General features: G+C 38.1%; 1 protein-coding gene across 1 annotated transcript in view; it reads left to right on the top strand.

Annotated features, from left to right (window-relative positions):
* Nucleotides 1-12,713, top strand: part of LOC143402489 (interphotoreceptor matrix proteoglycan 1-like) — a 142,141-nt gene that overhangs the window by 104,712 nt on the left and 24,716 nt on the right. Inside the window, 3 exon segments of the mRNA XM_076859992.2 lie at nt 5,115-5,436; nt 5,438-5,645; nt 8,318-8,537. Coding sequence (XP_076716107.2) covers nt 5,115-5,436; nt 5,438-5,645; nt 8,318-8,537 — 750 coding nt within the window.

Genomic DNA, 12,713 nt, shown 5'->3' on the forward strand with positions numbered 1-12,713 from the left:
TTAGCTCCAGGATCCTCCTAGTTAGGAGAGATACAGGCAAGCATTTTTGAGTTTTTCTTCCAGGGAGTCAGTCAAGAGACAGATCAAAACAAATAATTGGAAAACAAATAATTCTTTGTTAATAAGGTCTATTCTGCTCTTTAAGAGAATAGGGCCTGTCATTTTCTAGGCTGCCATTGAACTAGGGACTGGGGGCCACCAATAGGGAAAGTCAAAAATGCCACAGAGTTCACTGTATTTCTCAAGATTCAGACTGTTTTTCTTAGTTAAGCATTCCCTGATTATTCTACATATTTTATTAGCTTCCAGAGCATGAAAATATCAATTCTGATATTCTCTGCCAGTTTTTTATTGCTTTTGTGGAAAGATAGACTTCTGGAGTTTCTTCCTGGGCTATTTTCACTGATGCCTCCAACTCTTCTTTCTTGGAACCACATTTGAAACTACAATCATCTCAAAATAAAAAGACTAATTTCTTTAAAAGTCAAATCAAATCATAGTAAAGTGTTCTGACAAGGCTTTTGCCATCCTGTACCTCCCCATTCTGCAGTCCTTGTCACCAAAAGCAGTCCCTCTTCCTCGTATTTTTTAAAAATATCAGTTTTGTATATCAATAAATGATACATTCTGTTATCGTAGGTAAGCATTTAAGTTTCTTCCCATACCATCCCCTTGGCTTCCCCACCAATTCTCCCAATATAATCATATTACAACTGTAATTGAATTGGTATTTAGGGTGCAGATTATATATTCACAGATGATCATTTGCTCTGTGGCTCATTTCTGTTTTCCTGAAGTTAATATGTTTTTTTTTTCATTTGTTTAGTTTTCTTTTGTATTTTCAAATTCTTCCCAAACTTTCTACTGCCATTTCCATTATATCTTTCCACATCAGGTAACTTATCAATTCCAATTGATAAGTTGGAATTGATAAATTCCAGAGAGTCCTCTCTCCCCTCTCTGACCTGCTGTTCTCTCAGTCTTTGGGATAGCTATCACCTGGATTTTTCCTTTAATGTCATTCTCAGAATTTCCTTGTCTTTGTCTTGGTTGGATTCCCTCATCCTATTTCTGGGTTTACTCATTTGTTCCTATTCAAAAATCTGGTGCACAAGTTATTGGCTGATTGATTGATTGTATGGGGGATTAAACCCAGGGGGACATAACATCTGAGCCACATTCCCATTGCTGAGGCTGGCCTTGAAGTTTTGACCTCCTGCCTCTCAGTCTCATGAGCCTCTGGGATCACAAGCACCCTGTGGAGCACAAGTTTTATTTGTCAACTATAACTTAATAAAGCTGAAAATTTATTTTTTAATTGGTACAATGTGAGTGGACTTAAGGATACAGGCATTTTTACCTTCTAGTCTCCTCAGACAAATTCAATCATAACTGATTGCCTTTTACATCTGGGATGCCAGTCTTCCTGTCAGATTCTTATATTCTAAATGTTCCTGGCAGAAATTTTTGAGGCTATGTGTTTGAAAATGTCTTCGGCCACCATGACACTTGACTGACAGCACAGAATTCCATTATGGTCAAACTTTCCTCTAGCTAGCTGTCCCTTGAACATGACAGTTTTCTTCCTTTGCCATTCTCGTTTGCATTTGCTGCCTAACTAACTTCTTTACCAACCTCAGGTCTGTGCTCAAATATTACAATCTCAGTGACTACCCTCTATAAAATCACAAGCCCTAGCACTTCCATCTCCTTTCCTGCTTTTATTTCCATAGCACCTATCACCATCTGGCATGCTATGTATTTTCCTTTGCCTTTTTTTTTCTCCTGTCTTTCTTCACTAGACAGTAAGCTCACTGGGACCAGAAACTTTATTGTGTTCACTCATGTATCCCAGCACCTGTATACAGTAGGCCATCCATATCTATTCATTGAACAGACTAATAATAAACACTTCTTTTCTATTTTCTATAATGTGCTAAAAAAGGACTATAACTTATAATTATCATATATAACATATATTTGCTATGATAAATAAAAATGAATTTGTTTGATATAAAATTAACTTACTGGACATACCACTTGAAGATCTAAAAGAGATCAGATTTGTTTTTAACAAGCACTTGATGGTTATGATTCACTGTGCATATGTGACCCTTTCTAGCAGCATTTAAAGTAGCCTGGTTCTGAGCTTCTACCTCATACTCTGCTCACCTTTTACTTGTCTTCTGGCCACTAGGACTTCAGGAACTCCCAAGCACTCTGTGCTAGGCCCATCTTCTGTTGCTGGCTTCTCTCACTTTGAGCTTCAGTTCACCTACTTTGGGTTGGATCATTTCACCTGTGGTCTTGGCTTTGGACAGACCTTCTGCCTAGAAAGTGATCAAAATAGCCATTTCCTCTATGTCCAGTAGCCAGGTTTATCACTGGTGCCCCCACCATGCACACATACAAAATCCATCCTCCACACCTTACAGGAACCCCACACTCTCCAGCATAACAGTTATTCTTATTTTATTTTTTATTTTTAATATTTCATGAGACAAATGGCACTGGCTTTTAGTAATTGACTTTCCCATTATAATGTTTAAAACTTAATGTTGGAGGGCTGGGGTCGTGGCTTAGTGGTAGAACACTCACCTAGAGTGTGTGAGGCACGAGGTTCGATTCTCAGCACCACATATAAATAAATTAATTAATTAAAGGTGCATTAACAACTAAAAATTATTTTTTAAAAAAACAATGTTGAAAAAACCTGTATACTGTCATGTCTCATTTTTACATAAGAACCAAATAAAAACATTTTTAAAATATACTTGTAATACACCACTTAAGTGGTGGTACAGTCTGAATAACTTTTTTCCCCCCCAAAATTGCCTATTGCCTTAAGAGGTTTAATCTTGAGCCAAAAGAGAATAGGAGTCTTTTAAAAACACATTTAAATGGGGCTGCTAGATCCAGAAAATAAAATAAAATACAAGATATCCAGTTAAAAATGAATTTCATATAAACAAAAAATAATAATTTTAACAGATCTGTGTTTCAACACATTATATTTTATATCTTATCAAGCAACCCTACATTTAAATAGCCAACTGTTGCATCCATGAAATCATTTGGTTAGGTTTGTAGTGAATGTAAAGGATTAATATTAAGATGCCACAAAGGGAGATGGTTAGAAATTCACTGACTGATGACATGATGCAGCAGCCTATTTTAAGCTGGTTAAAGTCTGTAGAGTGAGAAAGGTGTGAGTAATGAGATGCTGGCCCAAGAGCAGAATGAAGACATTCATCATTGTGCTTCTTGCCTCAGATTTCTCAACCCTTATCATCTGCAGGGGCCCAGAGATTGCATCCTAGGAATCCAGATTCAAATGCATTTCCCGTGTTGCAAAGAAACCAAATCAAACCATAGATAGCACTGGAAGCCTTTCAGTCATTCATCCCAGATTTTTCTGTTACTATCTTAGCTTAGATTATCATAAGAAAATACCATGTTCTGGGTAGATTAAATAAATTTATTTTTCACTGTTCTGGTGTTCAGGAAGTCCAAGATGGAGATGCTGGCAGATTCGGTTCCTGATGAGAGTTCTGGTTTGCAGATGGATGCCTTCTTGCTATATCCTCAAATGGCAGAAAGAGAGATTATCTCTCTCACGTCTCACGTCTTTTCTTATAAAGTCATTAAGCCCAATCCCATTCATGAGGATTTCACTATCATGACCTCATTTTCTCCCAAAGGCCCCATTTCCAAGTACCATCGTATTGGGGATTAGAGCTTCACCATATGAATCTGAAGGGACACAAATTTTCAGTCCACAGCAACGGAAATTTGAATAAACCCGGGTGTATATACACAGAGATCTTGGCTGCTAGGAAATATTATTTCTGACATTTGAGTAAATTATTGGTAGATACAACTAGGCACCCTCCACAGTCAAGAGAAAAGAGGGTGCTTCTCTGAAATCGGGGCATAACTCACCAATAGCCAGGTTTCATTTTAAGAAAGTAATAAAACTAACATGATTTTACCTTTCAGAGCTGTTTATCACTCAGAGTTTCAGTTTTGGTGATTGCACTGTAGTAAATTAGCTGACTGTGAGTCCAAAGATTCTATCTTCATCCAGACAGTCCATTCATCATACTTAGCATTTGGATTTCAGCAGAGCTTTCCCACATATTTGCCAAAATGCCACTGAAGTAATCACAGAAAGCTTCATGTTTTGTGCATCTAATACTTAAATATCATCAGTGGCTTTGGATTTAGGTTTATTGGACTATTTTAATAATGCATATTTTTATCAAAAGTTTAATATGGCCGCTTTCTTAGTTAATGAGTACTTTTTAAATTTTGATTTCATACCAAAAATGGAGTGAACTTTAGTAGTTAAATATATACTTGACCCAAGAATGCAATACAAAGTGGTGGTAGAAATTATCAGGGCTTGATAATGTAAAAATGGCAAAGGTTTTAAACATTATCAAATATTTATCAAGTTTTATGGTCACTGTAAGATTCAAATTATATATGTCACTCACATCTTTATACTCTCAATACAAGTGTTGCAAATTGGCAAGCTATTCAATTAGGTTATCCAGTTTTAGGAAAGAATAATTCAATTTTAAGTGGTAAAAGTACCAAACTGTGATGATTAAATCCAAAAAATTCAGTTACATAAAATGCATTATTGGAAGATGAATAAAATTTCTAGGCCAAAACTGTGCAGCTAGTTATCTAGAAGTTCCAAATGAGGTGATGCTATTTGAATGCCATCTGTGATTTGGGATCTAAATATATTCCAGTGGCAAATTAGTCAGTTTGTATTACCTGATCCTCGTGGGCACTATCGGACCAGGCACAAATTCCAGAAATTTCAGTTAACTGGTATGTTTTTAGTCTCATATATATCTAGATGACTGGGCCCAAATAAAATGAATAGAAGGACCCACCCTTTGCCTTCCTAGGTTGGATACAGCACTGCCTGCCCTTCCTAACCAATCTCTCTCTTTTTAAAGTAGGACTATTAAAATGATCAATGAAAATATCATATCTTATTTTATTAATTAAGACTTACTTTTTTTTTTTTTTTCATCTTCTCCTCTTTGGAAAATACTTGGACATAATGGAATTGGTCTCAGGAGATTCCTCCACAGACAGTTCTTGGTCTCCACCTGAAATGGCCTCTGCCTCCCTGTCAGAAACACCACCTTTCTTTACGGCATCAAGCATCTTCTCTCTGACTGATCCAAGCACCACAGACATAACGTCTATTGACCAGACAGTACTAGGTCCAGGGCTCACTCTCCCCACCAGTGATTATTCTACCATCAGCCAGTTAGCTTTGGAAATTTCACATTCGCCTGCATCTTCATATGGCAGCAGGTTGAGGACAAGCAGCGAAGATGTGATCAGAGACCTAGAAGAAATTGATGTGTCCGACAATTTGGTATCATCAGAGATACCAGGACTGAGTGGATGTTTCTACCCCAGATCACCTCTTGGAGAGCACCACTCCTGCTCCTGCTTTACAATATATCACCACTAGCTCCATGACCTTTGCCACCAAAGGCCAAGAGCTGGTAGTATTCTTCAGTCTGCGTGTTGCTAACATGCCTTTCTCCAATAACCTGTTCAACAAGAGCTCTGTGGAGTACCAAGCTCTGGAGCAGCGGTTCACACAGCTGGTGAGTGGACACTGCTTATTTTTCTCAGCCCTCTGTGTCTCTTCTTTCCTTTTTTGGTTGTTTTTATAACTTTACAGAAAATCATTGGCTATATTGAGAAATGCAGGTTAGGAGAGAGGCCTGGGAAACAGCTGCTGCTGGAGGCATTCAGCTGGAGTTTTGAGATCGGTTTGTGTTGATTGGGGGAGTGAGTGCAAAGGATGGACACTCAGGGAAGACACAGCCACCCAACTTCATGGAAACAAAGTTACCTTTAAAATCTCCTCCTTTGTAGTTCTTCCTAAATTATTTTATTTAGGAATAATTCTCAAGTACTAAACTTGGAATCTAAAAATAGTATGGGTAAACTTTTCCTGATTTGCAGTCTCTGATGGAAGAATAGAAAGCTATGCTGGTCCAGCACAGATGACCAGAGAGTTCAGGTAGATAGGCTCCTCTTTTAGGTCCCTTAAGTTCTTGTAAACTTAAAAAGTGACTAAAGACTTATTATCCCTGACCCCTATCAAAGAAAGTGAGAAGATAATCATGTTGACATATATCTTTGATAGTAAACATCTCCAAACTCATATTTATTTTATTTCTACAAGTAAAATAAGAAATGCTAAAGTAGGTAGTACCTCTATACAGTCAAGGCCAATTACAGTTATACAATTATACCACACAGATTGAAATTTTCTGACAATAATAGAGAAACTATGTGTATACTTCATATAAGTTAAATTATTGTACAAATGAAAATCCACATAAAATACAATTTCTCAGGTGAACATTTGCTTTAGAAAAAGATTGCCTGTGCCATTGCCCCCGCCACACACACACACATACACACACACACACACACACACACACACCATGAGATGAATAGATACTGGGACAGTTTCAGGAAAAAGAGTCCCTGTGAACCTAGTCCAGATATCTTACTAAGCTGCCATGTGAAAAAATCAAGAATACAGTGACTTTTAAATTAGATCCAAGGTTATTTCTCTTTCACTTGATGGGTGGGACAGCTGCTCTAAAACATCACCCACATTTCTTCATCTGTAGTTCTGCCATTGCCAGGGATGTTTCCTCATTTGCCTAGTCAAAGTTGGAGTGTGGGAATATCCCTGTTTCCAGAGGAGATTCCAATGGCAGCTTAGTGGAAGGCTGTGTTTCCAGTTGTACAATGGCTCAGGATTTAAGAAGCAGGAGTAATGACACATCCCTTTTTTCACTTGTGAGAAGGGGAAAGAGAGGGAGCTGAGGGAAAGCAATTTCTTCATCAGCAGGTGATACCAAAGTGGCCCACATCACTTCCACTCAGATTCTGTCAGTAGGAACTAGGCACATGGTCACACCTGGATGCAAGTGATGCTGAAAAATGTGATCTCTAATGAGCCAGCTTCTTTCCCATTAAGAACAGTTACTATTATGGTATTATGTAAAAATGTGGATGTGTAACCGATGTGATTCTGCAATCTTTGTAATGTTTTGAATAACCAATAAAAAAAAATAAAGGAAAAAAAAAGAGAAGAGAATTTGGACTTGGGAGAAGGGACAGCTAGCCATCTGCACACTACATGAAAACAAATGACTCCTAGTAAAGACCAAAGGAATGCTAACACATAAAGAATGAGTTCAAAGTAAGAAGGAGAAATCAAGCAGAGTGCATTGAAAAAAGTTGCAACCATATATAAAAGATTATTTTCTTTTTACAGTGAGGGATGTACCACAGTGTGGGTCAGGTTCAGAGCCAAAATTTTGATGGGACCGGGTAATTATCAGGTATGGGCCAAGCCTAGGAGCATGCAGTTTGCATCTTTGCACTCTCTAGATTCAGATGGAGGTATGCAGTTCATGAGTGAGGTGGCTCACTTATGAGGCCAGAGACAAGTTTGACTTCACAAAGTTTCAAATATTTCTGAAAAATGATTTCAAAGGTGGCCATGACTCACAAGAGGCAAATGAGAGAACCTGAAGCACAACACCCTGAGGTGTACTTTTGAGATTATTAAGTTATAGTTTGTAAAGGGGTCCCTAGGGCAACATTTTTTGTTCTCCCTCACAATTCAGATAAGGGCACTGAGGTTCTACACAGTCGTTATGTGGCTTGATGAAGGTCACACAGCTAGGTATGGAGCATTCCAGGACTGGCACCCACATTTCCTGGCTGCCAGTTCTCTACTAACTCCTCTCGTTACGTTTGTTTTGGCCCTGAAACATACTGCATAGACAGACACATTGATATTGAAGCTGTTGTTGATTTCAATAGGTCATTTACAACTAGTTGCTTCCAAATTGCTGTCCCATTTATACAGGAGTAGGTCAGTTTGCTCCTTGGCTCAGTTTGGAACATGTTTTTAATTACTTTTAATTACTTCTTGTTTTATTAAAAACCTGGCATGCAAGTTGATAACATTGGCTTGGATTTTTTAAAATCATCTGTTCTCACATTTCATTGTGAAGAAATCATTACCCATCCATCAAAATACAAAGAAAGATGGAAATATGAGACATCATTACTGCAGACAGGTCATTAAGTAGTGGTGTTCTGGCCTCACATTAAACAAAAATAAAAACAATAAAAAGCAATTGAAATATATGTTTCAGGTAATGAAAGGGAGCACAAATGGAATTAGCAGCAGCTGAACACTTGGAACATGGTTAAGAGTAAACCATCTTTTATTTTGCAGCTGGTTCCGTATCTGCAATCTAATCTTACAGGATTTAAGCAACTTGAAATACTTAGCTTCAGAAATGGGAGTGTGATCATGAACAGCAAGGTGAGGTTTGCTAGGTCAGTGCCGTATAACCTCACCAAGCCCGTGCACGGGGTCCTGGAGGATTTTCGTTCCACTGCAGCCCATCAACTTGATTTGGAAATAGACAGCTATTCTCTCAACATTGAACCAGGTAAAAGAATCCAAAAGAGAAACTTATGGGGATTTTTTTTGTTCATTTTGTTTTGTTTTGGTTTTGAGCATTCTGTTCAACTGTGAAACCACAAAAAATTAAATTTAAATCACACTTGATAAAACAGCCTTTCAGAAGCTACAGATCCCATTATCAGAAAGAGTCCTAAGACATGCAGGTTAAATTTTTCCACATCAGAAAGCAAAGAACAAATGTACCTCTTACTTCACAGAGAGCTTTAATTTCCTTTCCGAATAAAACTTTTGCTGTACTTCAGATTTTTTTTTTTTTAATGTCGCCCACAGTCAAGCTAAGTTACATTCTGCTAGAAGTCAAAAGCACTTTCTTGGTGAACTGCAACAATCTGGGGGTTCCTACCTCAGAAACCTTCTAGTCACAGTGAGCTGTCAGAACAGCCTCTTCGTAACATAATTCAGGAAGAAACTGAGACAGCATCCTGAGGAAAGAAAAATAATCAGATCAGAATTCAAACTTAGAGAAAGTCACTTCGCCATCACCAAAGAAAGGAGAAAATAATTCCCTTTCCCAGTTGTGCACCCTAGATCAGCCTCTATGTGTAGGAAAAAAAAACAAATAAGAGTTAGTGGAGGAGACAACTCTTAAAGATAAGGGGGCTTAGCCACATAATGGGAAGCAAACCTCTGTTCCAGTGATTAAAGCAGAATGTATGTACCAATATAACTTGCTCTGCCCAAATAGGAACTGTTTTCACCATTAGTTTCAGAATTCTGTTTTTTAAACAACTAAAGGAAGTTTTTGTAAATTCCATGGAGGGCAAGAGGGGAGGGCTACAGACCTACTGCCAAAGCAACCTTCCAGTCAGGTTTGCAACAGAGTCTCTTTAATTGGCTATGAATTAGTGAAGTGAATCTTTTAACACCTTTCTCTGGCGCTCTGTAGACTAACAATGAAAGCAAAGGGAAAAAGGCCTAGGGCAAAAATGCAATCCAGAGGGCTCCAAAGGAAACATTTATCTTTGACACCGAAGAGTTTTGAGAAACTTTAAAAAATTTTCTTCAGTACCTTTGTAAACAGGATCATTAAAAAGACAGGCCGCCCTTAGGCACTGAGCCTGGGAGTAATAACCCCACGCAGGAGCAGCTAAGTGAGTCCTCTGGACTTCTTCAGAAATCAAAAGACCTCCTAAATGCTGGTGAGAGACTGCTTCTTTCCCTGAAAGTTAATGTAGAACTGAGAAGGAACCAGAGGTTCCCTGCAATTAAGATCAGGAAATTAATCTCTCCTGTCACTCAGTAAAGATCAGGAAGTATATGGGGAGAACCTGGAAAGCATAAGAGAGGTGAGAGACTAAACCCCTCCTTTCCTCCCTCCCTCAGAGAGCTGACTGTTTACTAAGAGACCATCTAGTAACACAAGAAGGTCAATGCAAGCCAAGGTCAATTCATAGCCTAGGTGAGAGCCCCCAGCCTCTACCTGTAGGGACAGGCTTCTCAACATATGTGTCAGTTAAGTGACTGTATAACCAATGTGATCCTGAAATCTGTACACGTGGAAAAATAAGAATTCATATCCCATTTAAATCAAATGTATGATATGTCAAGATCAATGTATTGTCTTGAGCAACCAATAAAAAAAAAAAAAAGTGTCTCAGAAAGAGGGCGGGAAGCTGGTAGCACATTGTCGAGTTTGCAAAGGAGACACTGGTGATATTGAAAGAAAGTACAGAATAATAATGGCTTTTGGGGGTTCACAGCCTGAATGGGAGACTGTGTACTAGGAGCAATATCCAGTGGAAAATGGAGATCATACAGTTTTGAGGATTAACCAAAAGAATATTTATAATCCTTAGCATGGTGTTTGACACATTGTAGTTGCTTAATAAATGTTAATCATGATTATTATTGCAACACTGTCATAATTAACTTGACCATTTGCAACCTACAGTACCAGCAAGAATTATATATATATATAGATAGATAGATAGATAGATAGATAGATAGATAAAGTATTTATGTAAGAGTTGGAGCTGAAATTATTTTCACTAATTTATTGTGAATAGTTCTTTTATGTAGCTTTTCCTCTAAGCAGCCAGTAGAAGTGAGATGGTGCTAACATGAGTTTCAGTCCCTGCTGGAGCCAAACTTATGGTGCACTACCAAGATAAGAACACCTCCAGGCTGCCTACTATACCATTGGGCACAGGCCCAATTTATATTTTTAATGGTGGAAATATAGGGGACACATAGAGCATGCTGGACAACATGGGAAATTACCTGCCTGCTTTCCAGAGGCAGCTCAATTTGAGATTGATCAGCTCAGAAACTTCCAGAAATGGAGCCATACTAAAGCCAGGTACAGCAATGAATCTGACAGGCAATGTACTGAATGGATGAGTGATCACTCACAGTATCTGTAAGGGAGACTTTGCAAAACCACTGAAACTTTACACTCAGCTTTTCAGTGAAATGGTGGTTCATACTTTTTCCTTACTAGAAACCAATAGAGTAAGAGGACCTAAAGTTTTAGTACATGGAAAACTCACAAAATAATGAATGAATGAAAAAATAAATTCATTTAAGAAGTCTGTCGAGAAATGACTGTGGTGAATCAATTAGGACATAAACAATGTTTCTGCCAAAACATTTGAGGATAGTAGAATTAGGAAGTCAAATATGATTTATAAAAGTAAAAAATAAACAATGAACTTAGGAATTCCTCTATATAAGTCAAAATGTACAAATCCAATATGAAAAAAGATTCCTATTTATGCTAGGTTATGCATAGGTGAGAAGCCATTGTGCCAAACTGTACCCAGAAGTTTTCCTTTTGGTCAACAATGAGTGGGAAGGACAAGGTAGAAATGAGCAGGGAGGGACAGGCAAAGGACAGGTGAGAACAGGAATGGACACTGACCACATGAGCTTCCTCCTCACTGCTAAGGATCCTGGTTTTAGTTATTTCACCAAAGAAGGCAAAAGGTAAATTCCCCCATGGAAACAGCAAGTGGATGCTTGGGCTAATTAATGTATGCAACCCAGTCCCTGCACCAGGGAACTGCAGAAAAAGGAAAAGAGACATCTTAAAACTAACTGCTGGGAGCAAAACTTTTTTCATTCAAAAAAATACTTTTTAATGACCATTTTCTTAGGTTTTTAGTTTTCCTTTATATTTTATTTTGATGAGGTCTGGCAGCCTGCACAGGAAAGAATGTAGAAGTAGAGATGATGTTAAGTATTCTAGTGCCTCTGGTCTATGATCAAGCCTATGATGGATGGATGGTGATGGTAAGGACTGAGCAGCTGGCAACAGCTTCGAGGAGCCAGAACACTGGCAGGTCATGCAGCAGTACAAATTTCCATTAGATAGTTGTAGCTGCTAAGAATATAAAGCCAAAGCATGCAGCAATCAAGTTCACACTGGGACAGACAAAAGCACCCCCTCATTCACCTGTTATTCATAGCTCCTCCTCCTGTTCACAGCCTTGTTTCAATTCAGGGTAGAGATAGCACCAAAACCCAAAAACTTACCATATTGCTTCTGAACAGAGTTAATTAACTTCTTACTCTAAGCATTTGTACATCTCAGAAAACATCTTGAAAATAACATCTACAACACTTTTCTTGAAAGAAAGAAAGCCTACACAGTTGCAGTGAAGTATTTCTAGCACCAAAACTTCTGTACAATTTTAGTTTGGGGAAATAAGCATGAAATTACTTTTGTTTGTTTGTTTGTTTGACGGTGCAGAAGATGGAACCCAGAGCCTCATGCTTGCTAGATAAGTGTGCTACAATTGAGTTACAACCCCAGTCCTTTTGATAATAGAAGAAATAGGTATCCAAATTTTAAAGCAAATGAAGAAAAAATACGAAGATTTTCAATCATTTTCTTCTTCTTTTTTTTAATCTAGCAATATGATAGCTATTTTGCTCCTAGTTTTTTAGTGTGAATGGCTGATTCGGACTCTCTCCTTTTGGTGGTATATTTGAGCATTAGCTGTCATGGTGACTGACTGACAGGCTGATTAAAATGTCCTTCTAGAACAACCAACCAGTGCAGCCAGCTGAACTTGCTGCCTCTCAGGTCACTGGACTCTGAATGAAGATAATTATATCAGGTTCTTGGAGAACAAGGACTCAAATTCCAATTTACATGGCTCTTGGCTCTTTTGCTGGCATGGTCTTTTCAGATACGAAC

Source organism: Callospermophilus lateralis, chromosome 6 (assembly GCF_048772815.1).
Source record: "Callospermophilus lateralis isolate mCalLat2 chromosome 6, mCalLat2.hap1, whole genome shotgun sequence".
Lineage (NCBI taxonomy): Eukaryota > Metazoa > Chordata > Mammalia > Rodentia > Sciuridae > Callospermophilus > Callospermophilus lateralis.